The sequence below is a fragment of the Oxyura jamaicensis genome, chromosome 2 (genome assembly GCF_011077185.1).
Source record: "Oxyura jamaicensis isolate SHBP4307 breed ruddy duck chromosome 2, BPBGC_Ojam_1.0, whole genome shotgun sequence".
NCBI lineage: Eukaryota > Metazoa > Chordata > Aves > Anseriformes > Anatidae > Oxyura > Oxyura jamaicensis.
Window position 1 is genome coordinate 19,737,141 of NC_048894.1, and position 13,596 is coordinate 19,750,736.

At 35.0% G+C, this 13,596-nt stretch overlaps 1 protein-coding gene across 8 annotated transcripts in view; it reads left to right on the plus strand.

The window, feature by feature from the left end:
• The window catches only part of NEBL (nebulette), a 256,863-nt gene that overhangs the window by 190,597 nt on the left and 52,670 nt on the right, over nt 1-13,596 (plus strand). For 6 of the 8 annotated variants that reach the window (XM_035319460.1, XM_035319463.1, XM_035319459.1 and 3 more), the window contains 5 exons: nt 3,054-3,161; nt 4,789-4,893; nt 8,904-9,011; nt 10,266-10,376; nt 13,057-13,167. The exons of the other annotated variants lie outside the window; for them this stretch is intronic. In XM_035319460.1, coding sequence (XP_035175351.1) covers nt 3,054-3,161; nt 4,789-4,893; nt 8,904-9,011; nt 10,266-10,376; nt 13,057-13,167 — 543 coding nt within the window. The remainder of the gene's footprint in view (nt 1-3,053; nt 3,162-4,788; nt 4,894-8,903; nt 9,012-10,265; nt 10,377-13,056; nt 13,168-13,596) is intronic. 8 annotated transcript variants of the gene reach the window in all.

A 13,596-nucleotide genomic window follows, 5' to 3' on the forward strand; every position in this document is an offset into this window, starting at 1 on the left:
CAGGGATATTGTGTTAAAAGTCTGCAAAAGCTTCTCATTCTTTAGCTACAATCAGAAAGCATCTTCCACACATTTATTTCAAATTAGCCACCACTACATACTCTCTAAAAAAAAAAACAAAAACAAGACTTTAATTAAGACAGTGAATAAGCAGTCATCGTTTTAAACCCTCCTTAAAGTTTTTGGTTAATGATGAAATTTGTAGATAAGCTTCCACTAACACACTAAGAACTGTCATTTCCACTCCCACATTTTTGTTTGCTGTTTCACCAGGTTATAATGTTGATCAGACACCCCCCTCCTCCTATGTTTTCAAAATCACTGATGAAGTATTTATCTTCCTTGTTTTGAAATTGAACCCTTTCCCTCAGGCATTTTTTTTTTTTTTCCCCTCCTTTAAACTACATTCATAACTTTGTCCTGTTCAAAAGGAGGATAAAATAGACACATGAAATTCTTCACTGTGGCTAACTCATGTGCTTGCTCTTCTCTCTCCTTCTCCCTCTTCCTTCTCCCAAGCCCACCCACCCCATGCTTTCTTTCAAAAGGCAGAAGGAAATAAGAAAATGCCATTTTTTTTTTTTTTTTTTAAAAAGGAAAGTGAATGTGTGTGTAGCGTTCAATGAGATGAATCCCCTATGACAAGTCAGAGTTAAATTACTGCTAGAAGTGCTCTCGAGATACTGTCAGGGTCATCTGATATTATTGTGCTGCCTCCATTTTGCCCCAGAGAGACATGCATGGTGGTGTTGGAAAGGAGAGCAAAGGTAATAAGCAGTGCAGCCAACGAAGACAGCAGGACCAAGAGCTACCGAGAGGGCCCTCACTGAAACTGAACCATTTGCAGTTGGATTGGTCAGCAGTCTTCTTAAATTTGGGTCTTCTGTGCATTGGCAGCAGCTTGCACAGACCTGTGAAGACTGGATTCACTGGCTCTCCCTCTCCTGCAGCAGTGATGTGATCTGAAGCGACACTAACAGAGACTCATTCCTGAAATCTCTAGATTGAAATGTATTGTTAAAAAAAAAAAAAAAAAGGCATGAAATAGCTGCAGCTGGAAGATGGCAAGCCAATTGTGAGGAGAGGTCCCTTTGACACTGATTTTTTCACACTTAACAAGTATACCAAGGACCACATTGTGCATTCAGACCACATGCACAGTTTGAGGCCATTTGCTGACTGGGCAAAAGCCCAGCCTTAGGTAGTAGGATAGTTAAACTCCTGTGTAAAATGTCATTATGATGCCTACAGAGTAAGAGAGAGTTTTGCTCACCATGTTGACTTGATCCCTGTTTTTGGATGCTTTCTGAATCAGATATTCCAGCACTGATGGATTTTTATTAGAAGGCAAATTCTGGATATACCTTTTAAAAGAGAAAAGACCTCTAAATTATTTCTTCACTGCTCATACAGAATGTGGATTTGCCTTTGACAAAGGCAGTGTCTTTACATTCAGATATGTGTTTGCAATTGATCCAAACCCAGGGCAAATATCAAGCAATATGAACCAGATGAATCTACCAGAAGGCTTTTCACACTACCTCTCTACCAGAAAACTTTTCACACTACCTCTATTTTCTAGAAAATAGAGGTAGTGTGAAAAGTTTTCATGTTTTCAGATAAAGTTGATCTTTAAATGTTACAATGATTTAGAATTACCTTTCCTTGAAAAAAAAAAAAAAAAAAAGTAATGGAATTGTTGGAATCATAATGTAATTCTTGAAAAGATATATTTAATTTCTATTAGGGTGGCTTAGTTTTGGTTTCTTGTTATCCTGATTAATGAAATATTGGGCACTGTGGCGAAACACGATGAAGATGTATAAGCTAATCCATGTTGAGAATCTTTTGAGTCAAAGAACTAAAAAAAAAAAAAAAAAAATACTTCCCACAGCTAAAGCTGAGAAAAAAGTAATTTTTGAAGGAGATTGTTGGCTTAACCCCTTTATCAGACATTCATGTGGGCATAGAGAAAAAAGGAGTAAGGGAGAAGCTGCATATTTATTTAATGCAGAGCGTGGCAAATTATAATGGATGTTGCATAGGCTCAGATATCAGGTGTCTGACTAACATTCATGAAAGCAGCATAATTCAGACTGAACTTTATTCTTCTCCATTATGCCCAGCTGTTGGAAAGAAGCAAGGCATGTGTGCAAAGTCTCCAGATGTTTATTGATCATGCACAACAAGGGGGGCAAAGGACAACGATTTACTCTTTGCTCAATTTCATTTTTTTTTAGATTTCAAATTCAGTTCTATGGAATTTTTGTACTTTATTTGCTTTTGATGACAATACCTCAACATTTATGTATTTATCTACCCTTCCATGTCTTATCATTCCCTATTTTCCTTTAAACAAAAAGAAAAGAGAGTGAGACTGATTGCAGATAGCCATTTAATTATGCTTTCTAACATTGTAATGAGGCAGGCATTGTCTCCAAGAAGGGACTGTACTGCAGAGAGATTCCTGGGGGTCTTGTTGGAAATTTCTGGCAGAAATTATAGTAGAAGTTGGGGCTCTGGTGACAGCCATCACCATGGATGACACATGTACCTGGTGGTAGGAAAACAATCAGGTGGGATGTTTAATTCTGACTTCACATATTTTGTTTTCAACAACTTTGAAGTGGTTGAAAAATTTGCTTCAGAAGATCTACTTTTCAATAGTTCAATGATTTAACAAATTTAACAATTTCTTTTTTATTTCTTGCTGTTAAAATCACACTTTTAATTACAAATTAATTATGAAGTTAAGTTTTGTTTTTGTCTCCTAGTATAACCTCATCAGCACCAATAATTACATATGAAAATCCTAAAATTATTATTTTTTATTTCAGTAAAATTCAGATACATGAAAATTATTTGAAATGAGCACAAGACAGTTACAAGTATGGCTAAACTGAGTTTCTTTAAATATTTTTAGTGTTTAAGGATTTATGGATAAGGCCATTGCCTTTAATAAGCTACGTTGTAGTCTGAATTCTCTGTGTCTTCTCTAAGTACTACATGTTAATACGGAATATATATATATATATTTTTTTTTCTGGTTGAAGGTGAAATACAAAGAGCAGTTCAATAAAGAAATGAAGAGCCACCAGTACAATCCCCTTGACAGTGCTTCCTTCAAGCAAGCACAGATTGCATCCACCTTGGCAAGTGATGTAAGTGAATTTACTTTGTATTTTACATGTGTTTACATCCTGAAAAAAATAACATTTTTTTTTTTTTTTCTCAGGCAGAAATCTTTTTTTCATTTTACAAGTAATTACTGTGAGCAAAAGTCTCTGTTATACATTGTGTTTATATAGCAAGTACAGCATGCTATCCATTTCTTCCTCTCTTTGGACAAAGCCCTTCTCTAAGAGTCTGCAGAGTTTTTCATAATGATTTTAGGTGAGATTTATTTCACTCTGTGTTTCTATGGCTGCTTACTCCAAGCTAATGTACTCAATCCCTTTCTATTTGGGAAAGAAAGATACCATTCTGGAGAGCAAATCATCTGACTTGTTTTAGATGCCTGTCTTTGGAGGAATGAAGTGCTACCTTCTCTCCAGTGGCTGCAGGAGGAAGTTAGCATAAGTAGCTCAGATTTGGATGTCTCTCTTTTAGACTTCATTGGGTTGATCTTCTGATCTGTATTTTAAAGTACACCAGTTCCTAGATTCTGTTTGGGCACCTGCTGCTGGAGTCAGGTTGGGGAAAACATCTGTATCAAGCGGGAATGATGTTGGGACGATATATTTATCAGTGTGTCTAATGCTAAAAATGTGAGCTCTTCTTTGGGGGAGTGATCCCAGATAGCTTAGAGACAACCTTTCATTCTGTAGTGTGATGTTTCCATAGTGTGGGGCACAACCCAAAGGAAACAGGAGAGGCTGGCTTTGAGAAGGGTTCAACAGAGTAATTGTTTCCAAAATGTAAATGTTTTTAAAAACAACTTCCCCCCCCTATGTTTAAGTAATTATTATTATAAAAGACACATAAATTGACTATTGTTGATTTGAAGCCTGAATGTATTGGGTTAAGAGCTTTATTATTTGAAATTGCTAAGCTGGATAGTGTTCTTCCTGTACAGCTGGGCCTCCAGCTATCAAGAATATGGAAAATCCTACTATAGGCTGATAGAAAGTTATCTTTTGCTATTTCATTAAGTTATTATCTTTTGCCTTAGGTGCCTATACTGCTTATCTTTGCTGAAAGCAATTTGTATTAAATAAATTTTCCTGGAGCACTGCCCTTTAACTGTTTTATGTAGATCTTTTTTATTTGGACAGTTAGTGTAATACTTGAATCAAGAGAGAAAGAACAAGAATCAACAACATTCAGAATGAGTTAGCACAAACTATTGAGGAAGTTACTCTTTTAAAGTTTCCTTCAAAATTGCTTAGAACCTTAAAAAAGGAAAAAGAAGGTTTTTTTTTTTTTTTTTTTTTTTTTCTAACCTGAAATGTCAAAGTGTGATGTGTGATTTTTTTTAGGTTGTATATATATATATATATATATACATATATATATATATGATATTTCTATATATATATTGAGGAAAGCTTTGAGTAGTTTCCAAATATTTGCTCAGGGGAATGAATCTTTTATTGATTTTTTTTTTTTTTTTTTTACCATTCCCTTCACCCCATGCCTCAAATAATAGTAAATGAGCACCATCTAGTGTCAGATACAGATTATTCAGGCAAGCTCTGAATGCTTTACATTTCTAAACAGACACACTGTAGTATTAGCTGTGAATTATCTTGTTAATCTTATTTTACATAACTTGAATTCTCTCTGCAGGTGAATTACAAGAAAGATTTGGAAAGCCTGCATGATCCAGCCTCTGATCTACCAAATCTGCTGTATTTAAACCATGCTCTAAATATCAGCAAAATGCATAGTGATGTAAGTTGCCTTTATAATAATCTGAAATATATATATGCAGCAAGGAATGTAGTATATATAATCACTATAAAATACTTAACTTTTTGACACTAGCTTCATGGTCTCACTCTCAATGTTGTAGTCTATAGTGTAGTTACTGCAGTAGTTGGGGGATGTTAAGTGAAGAAAGGGCTTTAAGGGAGAGACACATTCTATTAAAACAACTAGAATAATGGGTAAGAATCACTCAGGCTTCTGAGTATTTCTTCTTATATTCTTCTTATATTCATTCTACATTTTTTCCTTTGTTGATCTAAGATACTTTTTTCCTTGCAAATCTTGTCTTGACTAAGATCTTACACGTTGCCTTCATCTACAGATCTCTCTACAGAAGTAACCATTATGCTAGTGTAATATTTGGACCTCTGCCATAAGCAGCCTGTCAAGGGTTAGCTTCCCTTAGAGGTTCTCTGTCAAAGCCTTTTTTCTCTCCTAAATGTTTGAGACTTCCTACACTGGATCAAGTAATAGGCACATAACGCCATTCTGCCACATAACAGGAAATGCTCTTTCATAGCACTGGTGGTATGACACAAGGTAATGCCCATCAGTTGAAATAGGGAGGAAAAGGTAAGAAACTCCTGGCCTCTTTGCAATGCCAAATCTTTTTTCTCACTCCAAAAGCACCTATGCTATATGTGCAGTGCTTGGAGGCTGATTAGCTGCATTTTATTCCAGAAAACACAGAAAGGCTGCAACACTGTTGTGGAAATGTGTGAGTGGGTGGTGTTGGGAAGGAAGATTACTCACTGTCGGCAGGAGGCAAGAGCTTCCCAGGCAAAGGGTCAGCCCTAATGAGTAGTAGCATATTGGGTTGTCTTCTGAGACAGTGCCTGGTTATGGAAGCTTATGTCTAAAACAGTCAAAATAATGCGGCCTTCCCGTCTGTAGTTGATTTTTGTATTGTTTTTCACTAAGCTGCTTTTTGTCTGTGTCATTGATGCGTGGAGCTAACACTATATATATATATATATATATATATATATATATATATATTTATGAATGATAAAGGAGTTGATAGTTGTTGATAGTTTTCAGTTCTTGCATTCATTATTTGCATTTTGGCATAATTCTAGTTTCCTTCAGTGTTATGTAAGATTGGCATTCTTTTTGCTGGTTAAATGAACAGCCTTGGAGTGAACATCATCAAGTTGTCATCTTATCTTAAATGAGGTACTTGGACTTTCCTTTAAGGCTGCTTACTTCTTGTAAAATTTATTTCCCTCTATTGCCCAGGAACGATCAATTTATATTGCCTATGCCCTTTTGTGATGAATCCCTAGATACTGATTTTCCCTAGTTTTCCCTAGTTTCTGATTTTTGTGTTGTCCAGATGCTGGTGGCTATATTTTCTTATTGTGAGCAGCAAGAAGAATGATTTGTCAATCCTTAAGGTTTCCACTAGCTATTTGTCTTCTACAGAAATCTCATTTTCAAAATCTTTCTCGGATTTGACCTCCCTCTGTTATCTCTTTGATTTTACCATGGCTCTCTGTCCTGCCTTTCTTCATGCTCTTCAAATACCCTCTTTGTGTTCTCCTCCCTGTCTCTCGAGAGCATGTACTAAATCTTTCTTGAAGTCTGCTTCCACTGTGCGAAACAGTCTGCTTGACTGTCCCATTAACTGATTTCCAAAAACTTATCACATGGCCTGTTTTTGCCTCTGACCAGTAGTATGACAGACAGAGCTTCTTGCTATTTAACCAGCTTTGCTATTTCTTTATAGTATACCTTTCTGCTCTGAACATTGTTTCTCTTAATATTTTACTTGACATAGCCACATCTCCCCTGGTGTTGTAAGCTGTACAGCTAATTAAACTGATAAATTAATATGGTTAATGAACTGATTTTCTGATTGACCTAGAGTGAAAAAGGAAATCTGTGTAACTATGAAATACATGTATTAGAATACAAATGCAACACTATTTTTCAAGTCAGCTTCCATGCCAATTAATTCCAACAGTTAAGAGGAAAGCCAGATGGACTAGATAGGAATAGACTGATTTTGACAGGTTAGACCCATACTATTTGCATTATTTTGGTGAGGAAGAGAGTTCTCAAGGAGGGACTTTCCCTTCATATGGCATACATGTAATTTTATTTGACATAAACTATTGAGGTACATAATTTAAAACTTCGATATATTTACAACAGCTATTTTATTGGTTTGCACCTTTGAAATCTGTCCCCATTGTAGAGACTTTAAGAAGGTAATGAACTACATGCTAAAAAATTGAATGTGGGTGTATTTCATTTTTATGAAACAGAGTGATTTAATAGACCAAATCTGGTGCTTGCAAAAGGTTGTGCAATTTACCTCATTTTACTTTTTTTTTTTTTTTTTTAAATTTTATTTCCACACATTGAAAACGGAATAAAAGTGTGAAGTCAGTATCTGTAGACGGAGGTAATTTTCATTTGCTTCCACTACAGAAATAATTTTGTTGTGTGACATTTATAATTATTTCCACTAGGAGGCAAACACAGACCATCATATCTGTTCCTTGGCACTTCAAATGTAAAAAAAATAAATGGTTATTTTCTAGCTGACATGAATATTTCACTTTTGTGTAAGCATGACAAGGATTTTTTCTAGGAACTTACAAAAGCCATTTCTATGATTTTCTTTCTTTGTTTCCTCACTTTTTTTTTTTTTTTTTTTCAGTTAAAAGGAATATTTTAAATTCAAATTTAACAGAAACTCCAGATTTTGGAGGCCTAAAACAAACTTTCTTTTATGCCGTTTCTCCCATGGTTATTTCAAATGGTATTTAAATTACAAACCTTACGGAGTTTGTTTGTGAAAGCATTCTTCAATATTTTTTTTTCCATATGAATATAAGAAATCATTTAAGCAAAGCAAGGGCTTCTATAATTTCACCCTGGATACAGCTGATTAAATCCATCATGAAGAAAATGCAGTGCTTTAAAGTCAGGTATACACAATCAGAAGTAAATCTTGCAAAGAGAAAAATGCAACATTCTACTAATGATTAAATCGGGCATAAAACTGCATTACAAATGGCAGTGATGTATAAGCATATTCAATCAGAAGCACTCCATGAGAAGAGTGTTTTTGCAGAATTTAAACCTAATGCAGAAGTCTGTCAGTGGAAGAAATTCTGAACATCTTTCTCAAATTTGGACATCAGGATTTTTGAAGAGACATATGGATTTAAATGACATTACTCATTCTGAGTATCGTATTTTGATATTTACTTTCTTTTATGTTTTGTGTAGAATATTGCACGGTATCATACACTGATTGATTGAATGAGATAAATAATATGTTTGCTCATGGTGACATACACCGCCTTAATCAAAAGTGTATGAATGAACAAGTCTAGAAGCTTCTCCAGGTTGCCAAATAAAGTATATTTGGTTTGAGAGTTAGCATAGTATATTGGTGTCTTAACCTTGTGTACTTCAATGTGATTTTACAGCTAGCTTTATGGTCATGGCCATTGGTAGCTGTGAGGTATCTGTTGGAGCAAGACCACACCCTACTGAGGCAGTAGTTTGCTTTCATTTTCCCCTCATGCAGGTGCAAACAAAAGTGTTTCATAATGGTACTCTGGAGTCTGAAAGACAGACCCTTGGAGCCTGGCTGTAAAACAGATTTTGTTGTTGTTACAGTAAATGTGTTTTATGGAAACATTACAAGGGATCCTACTGAAAAGCTGCTAACTGTTCAGACATTGGTCACTTAACAAAAATAATGCAATTAGTCAAGGATTGTGATTGGCGTTCCTCACTCCTACTGTCTTCAAAGTTCACCAATTTTAAGTCTGATGTATTGAAGCAAAGGAACAAACAACTCCAGAAAAAGTTTCCTTGTCTAGTTGCCTTATTTCTCCAACAGATTAAATTTGGGAGGAATCTCTTAAGTCAAAAACCTCTAGGGAACTGTAGCAAGCAATGAGATCTCATATTTTCTCTGCTGTTAACAGTACTTATTTTACTTTTTCCAGGTCAAGTACAAAGAGAATTATGAGAAATCTAAAGGCAGATCAATGCTGGAGTTTGTGGATACACCCATGTATCAAGTTTCAAAGGAGGCTCAAAAGATGCAAAGTGAGGTTAGTAAAATTTGCTTGAACTAGCAAAATTTAGATCAACAGAGAGGCTAACAGACATCTTGTACTCAGGCTAAGAAAATGGATGAAGTAGATCATAAAGGTGCTGTAAACTGAGGATAGGGTAGAATTAACAGAGTTCTCTTTTCTGTAGTTCAGTTCTTCCTTCAAAACATTTTTTTTTTTTTTTTTTTTAAATAAAGGCTGTAGGTGGTAAGACTGGACATATTGTATACTGCATCCCTTTTGAGAATTGGGAAGCAGCTCAAGAGGTCATCTGGATCAGAAATTATTGACTTTTTTTTTTTTTTATGGAACACCCTTTATCTCCTCCCTTGAGGAGGCAGAGATGATATTGGACTGAAAGCTCAGGGAGGAGATCATGAGCAAGGTAGCACAGGCCTTTTCTCTCAGGTTAATGGCATGCTGTGGGGGAAAAGACCTTAGTGGTCTCTGGGTTGCTCTTTCTGTCTCTGTAGGCTCCTGTTCCCTGTCCCCTTTTGTATCACCAAAGAGAGAGAGCAGTAGGAAGTTTTGCAGAAGCGGGCAATAAGTATGGATGAAGGACCAAATTCTTTTGCCTTTTTAACAAAGGAGGGTTCTCAGGTGGGAGGGATTAGAGCTGCCAAACCCTGTCCAGACCCATGTGTCAACTGAAATGTGCTCCTGCCTCATCAGCCTGGGAACTCAGCATGGGGGATGAACTGGTCCTGGGCTCCAGGGAAGCATCAACTATCCTAAGTCAGGCCATATTTTTTCAAGCTTTTTCTTAAAAACTTCCAATGGTGGAGGTTTTGTGAGTTTCTAGGCAACCGAGTCCAGTGCTTCACTAGCCATACCAAGGGAGTTTTTTCCTGTGTCTCTCTTGCTGCAGTTTGATTCCATTATTCTTCTTGTGTCATGGAAAACTGATGATTTTGTCCTCTTGTTAGAAACTTTAATGTGTTTAAAAGCCATTACCTTGTGTACCATTTGTCTTTTCTGTACTGAACAAATTGTTTTTTCATAGATCAGCTTAGACACTCTTTGGAAATATCATACATATGTTTTTTTTTTTTTTTTTGTCTAAATTGCATGTGTATATAATTGCATTTTGTACAGGTAATCTAAGTAATAAAATAAGTAATAACGTTACTTATTAATGTGATAACTGATTTCCGGCATAGCTCATTTCTGAGTCTGTTTACAGTGCTCTTTCTGAAATATGTTTGGAAATGAATGTGCATGTACCACTGATTGTTGTTTTTGCTTCAACAGAAAATGTATCGCAAAGAATTTGAAGAAAGTCTCAAGGGAAAGCCCTCAATGGATTTAGACAAGACCCCAGAGTTCTTGCATATAAAACAAGTCACTAACCTTCTGAAGGAGGTAGACAATTTTTACTTCCCTTTTGTTGTTCTTGTTAAGGTGTAGATGAGAAATAACCAGCATCAGTGCAAACTACTGAGTGCTGAACAACTTACAATTAATGCTATAACTAAATATAAAAGCAATGTTATGAATAAAAATTGCAGTATCATTTTATATTCTGAATAGTCTAGTAGTAAGAATAGGGTTTTGGAGAGGGCCTGGAGTTTGCTTTCCAGATGGATGAAGGGGTGAAAATGAAGGTGTCTGTTGATATCCAGATGGCTGTTTTTGCTTTGGGTAATTATTTCTAGTTTATGATAGTATGTTGTAGTTATATGAATGCCTTGAGCTGTATGCAAGTCACTTTTAACTAATGTAATTCATATAATTATTTATCACATGTTATGAATGAAAGTTAAGACAACCAAAATTCCATATTAAGTAATCTGCTTTAAGTAAATTTTGTTAGAAGGAGTGGATTTTCTGTATGAACATTGTTTCTTTAGTATTTGTCCAATGTTCTTCAGTTACATGTGGCATTATAAATTAAATAACTTTCTTTTCTGTGACTGAGAATCCTCCTATTTTTGGTCTTTTACTTTTTATATTATTAATCAAAACTGTTTTCTTGTTAGGTTTTGAGTATGGGTTAGTTCTATATATTAGATTTATTATTTGAACAAACTTATAAGTAAATATATCAGAAAACTCTAAACATAAAATTCATAGTTTGAAATGTCAATCTTCTCCATTTGAATTTGGGATACAACAGTACCTTGTTTATATTTATTGCATTAAGAATTGATTGTTTTGCTATAGCCCAGATGGATGGAATTGCAGATGCAAGAATTAAAAATCCTTGAACCTTGTTCCTTGCCTTGTTCTTAAAATAGCTTATCCTGGTCTATGCTGTGGGAAAAGACTTTCCTTTCTGATATTGCTTTATTATTCATTCTCTAATAAATAATTTATTTCTATAAGCTTGACTGTCAGATAGACAAGTCCCAGGTTCAGTCCAGTTTATGTAGTATCATTCTGTGCATACAAAACTCTCTTCTATGTCTTGTGCGCTTGCTGACTAGGGAAAAATGCAAATGCTTGCATTTCACTGAGTTAATTTTGCTGCTTGCTGAGTGTCTGCAGAAGTGGATGGTGCATGTGTAGTTGCAGATGTGCTGTAAATTTACATCTTAGAAAACTTTCAAATGTGTTTCCTGCATAGTGCTACATGCAATAAGCTGTCCCCTAATTCTTACCTCTTCAAATTCTACAACTCATTACTTAGGGAATAAAGTATATCTGTTAGGCAGAGGGGAAGAATAAAAGGAAACGGAAATGGCATTTTAATGCACAAAGGTACAGAATTACAGATTTTATATCCACATTCAAGGAACAGTATCCAAAACCAAAGATTACACAGGTCAAATTAATTATTATCTTTCAAGATTCTGGAAAATAATGTACTCCACAATCAAGGAAGTAGCTCAGTATTTTTGTGTGAAGGTTAATAATAAATTTAAAATAAATACTGCATCAAACAAGGTGGAGAACCTGGTGTTATTAAAAATGAATTATTATTATAATTATTTTTTCTGTCAGCTGTGTTTCAACTAATTCTGTCAGCTGTGTTTCAACTAATTCTGTTGCCTTCTCACTATAGAATTTTCTGCAAATATGTTGCATTTTTTACAATAAGAACTTCCTCTGGAACAACATTCACAACTCTGTCAGAAGAGAGAACTGAATGTAATATTTTAAATTGATGTAAGTTTTCTGCTTGTTGTAGAAGATGCTTCTTTAGAGAAGCTTCTTTAAAAAATATCTGGTTTTCTTCTATTTAAACAAAGATTCCTGAGACAATGGTGCCTGCTTCTTATAAAGTCAATACATGATTAAGAGCATTAATTTATATTTATATAAATTCTTACAAAAAGACATTTTCTTCAAATGTCTTCTAATTTCCTTGCATTAAACAAACAAACAAACAAATAATACAAACCTGGCTGTGGAAAGAGCATTTAAAAATCCTAGAAAATGTAAAAGATTTTTCACTTTCACTAGGCTTACATCAGTTTTCTAGGAACTGGAAAGAAGAAGAGGAACCAAATGTCCACAGGCAGATTCTAGTGTGCTTTTAATTTTATACTTAACACTTGAGTACTGTGGAGGCTGCAGTTGCCAAATGTAGATAGATCATATCAATGCAGTGTCTGAGGGGAACAGAAGAGAAATGGTAGGAATATTGCTTCTACATTATAATTTCTCAAACAGTCATTTTAACATGTGTCCTAATACAGTGTTTAGGGCATCCATCCTGATTGTGATGCCTTTAGTGAAAAGGAGGTAAAAATGGGAGCACAGCAGATGCTGGTCTGCATAAAAGCAAATGTTACCACAATTAAAATATCTGTAGATAGGCAGCTGAGGCCCCCATACAACATGGTAGCACTGTGTAGGAGTAGACTATTTGTCAGGAGCATAACAACAAAAATACGTGGCTATATTAAAAACTTTCCACTTTTGCAACATTGTACCTTTAGATTTGATAATTTCCAATTCTATTTTAACTCTGAAACCTTCAGCTAATTCATATTTCATAGAAATTTCAAAGAAACCCTTCAGACATTTAATAAGTGGCATTTCTTTTCAAGATCTTCCACACAACATTAAATAGAGAAATCTCTCTTTAAATCCTTAGAAAGAGTATAGAAAAGATTTGGAAGAATGGATGAAAGGAAAAGGAATGACAGTGTTTGAAGATACGCCGGATTTGATTAGAGTGAAAAATGCAGCTCAGATACTAAATGAGGTATGTTATGCTAGTCAAGGTTATTGATGTCAGAGAAAGTTCACTCCTTATGGCATACTCTATTGAATATATTCCATTCTTTTAACATAATCTACAATGAAATATGTAAGTATTGAAATTAAGGCTATTTCTGTTTTGCTTTAAGAATAGAGAGGAAGTCTTGAAAAAACCTTATGACAAATATTCCAGATTTTCAGGCAATTAAAAGGTCAATGGAAATTGTTAGAGGGCTTAGTAGGCACAGCATTTAAAATTACATTCATTTTTCAGTCTCCTTGTTTGTTCAACTAGTATGACTAATGGAAAAGGAGTTTGGACTTGCAAAGAAAAGTCAATGAACTAATTTCCAGTTTTTTGAATCTTGTGTCTCTTATTTGAAAACAACGGTAGTGTCTGTCAGACAACTTTGAAAGAACTTTTATCCAAATG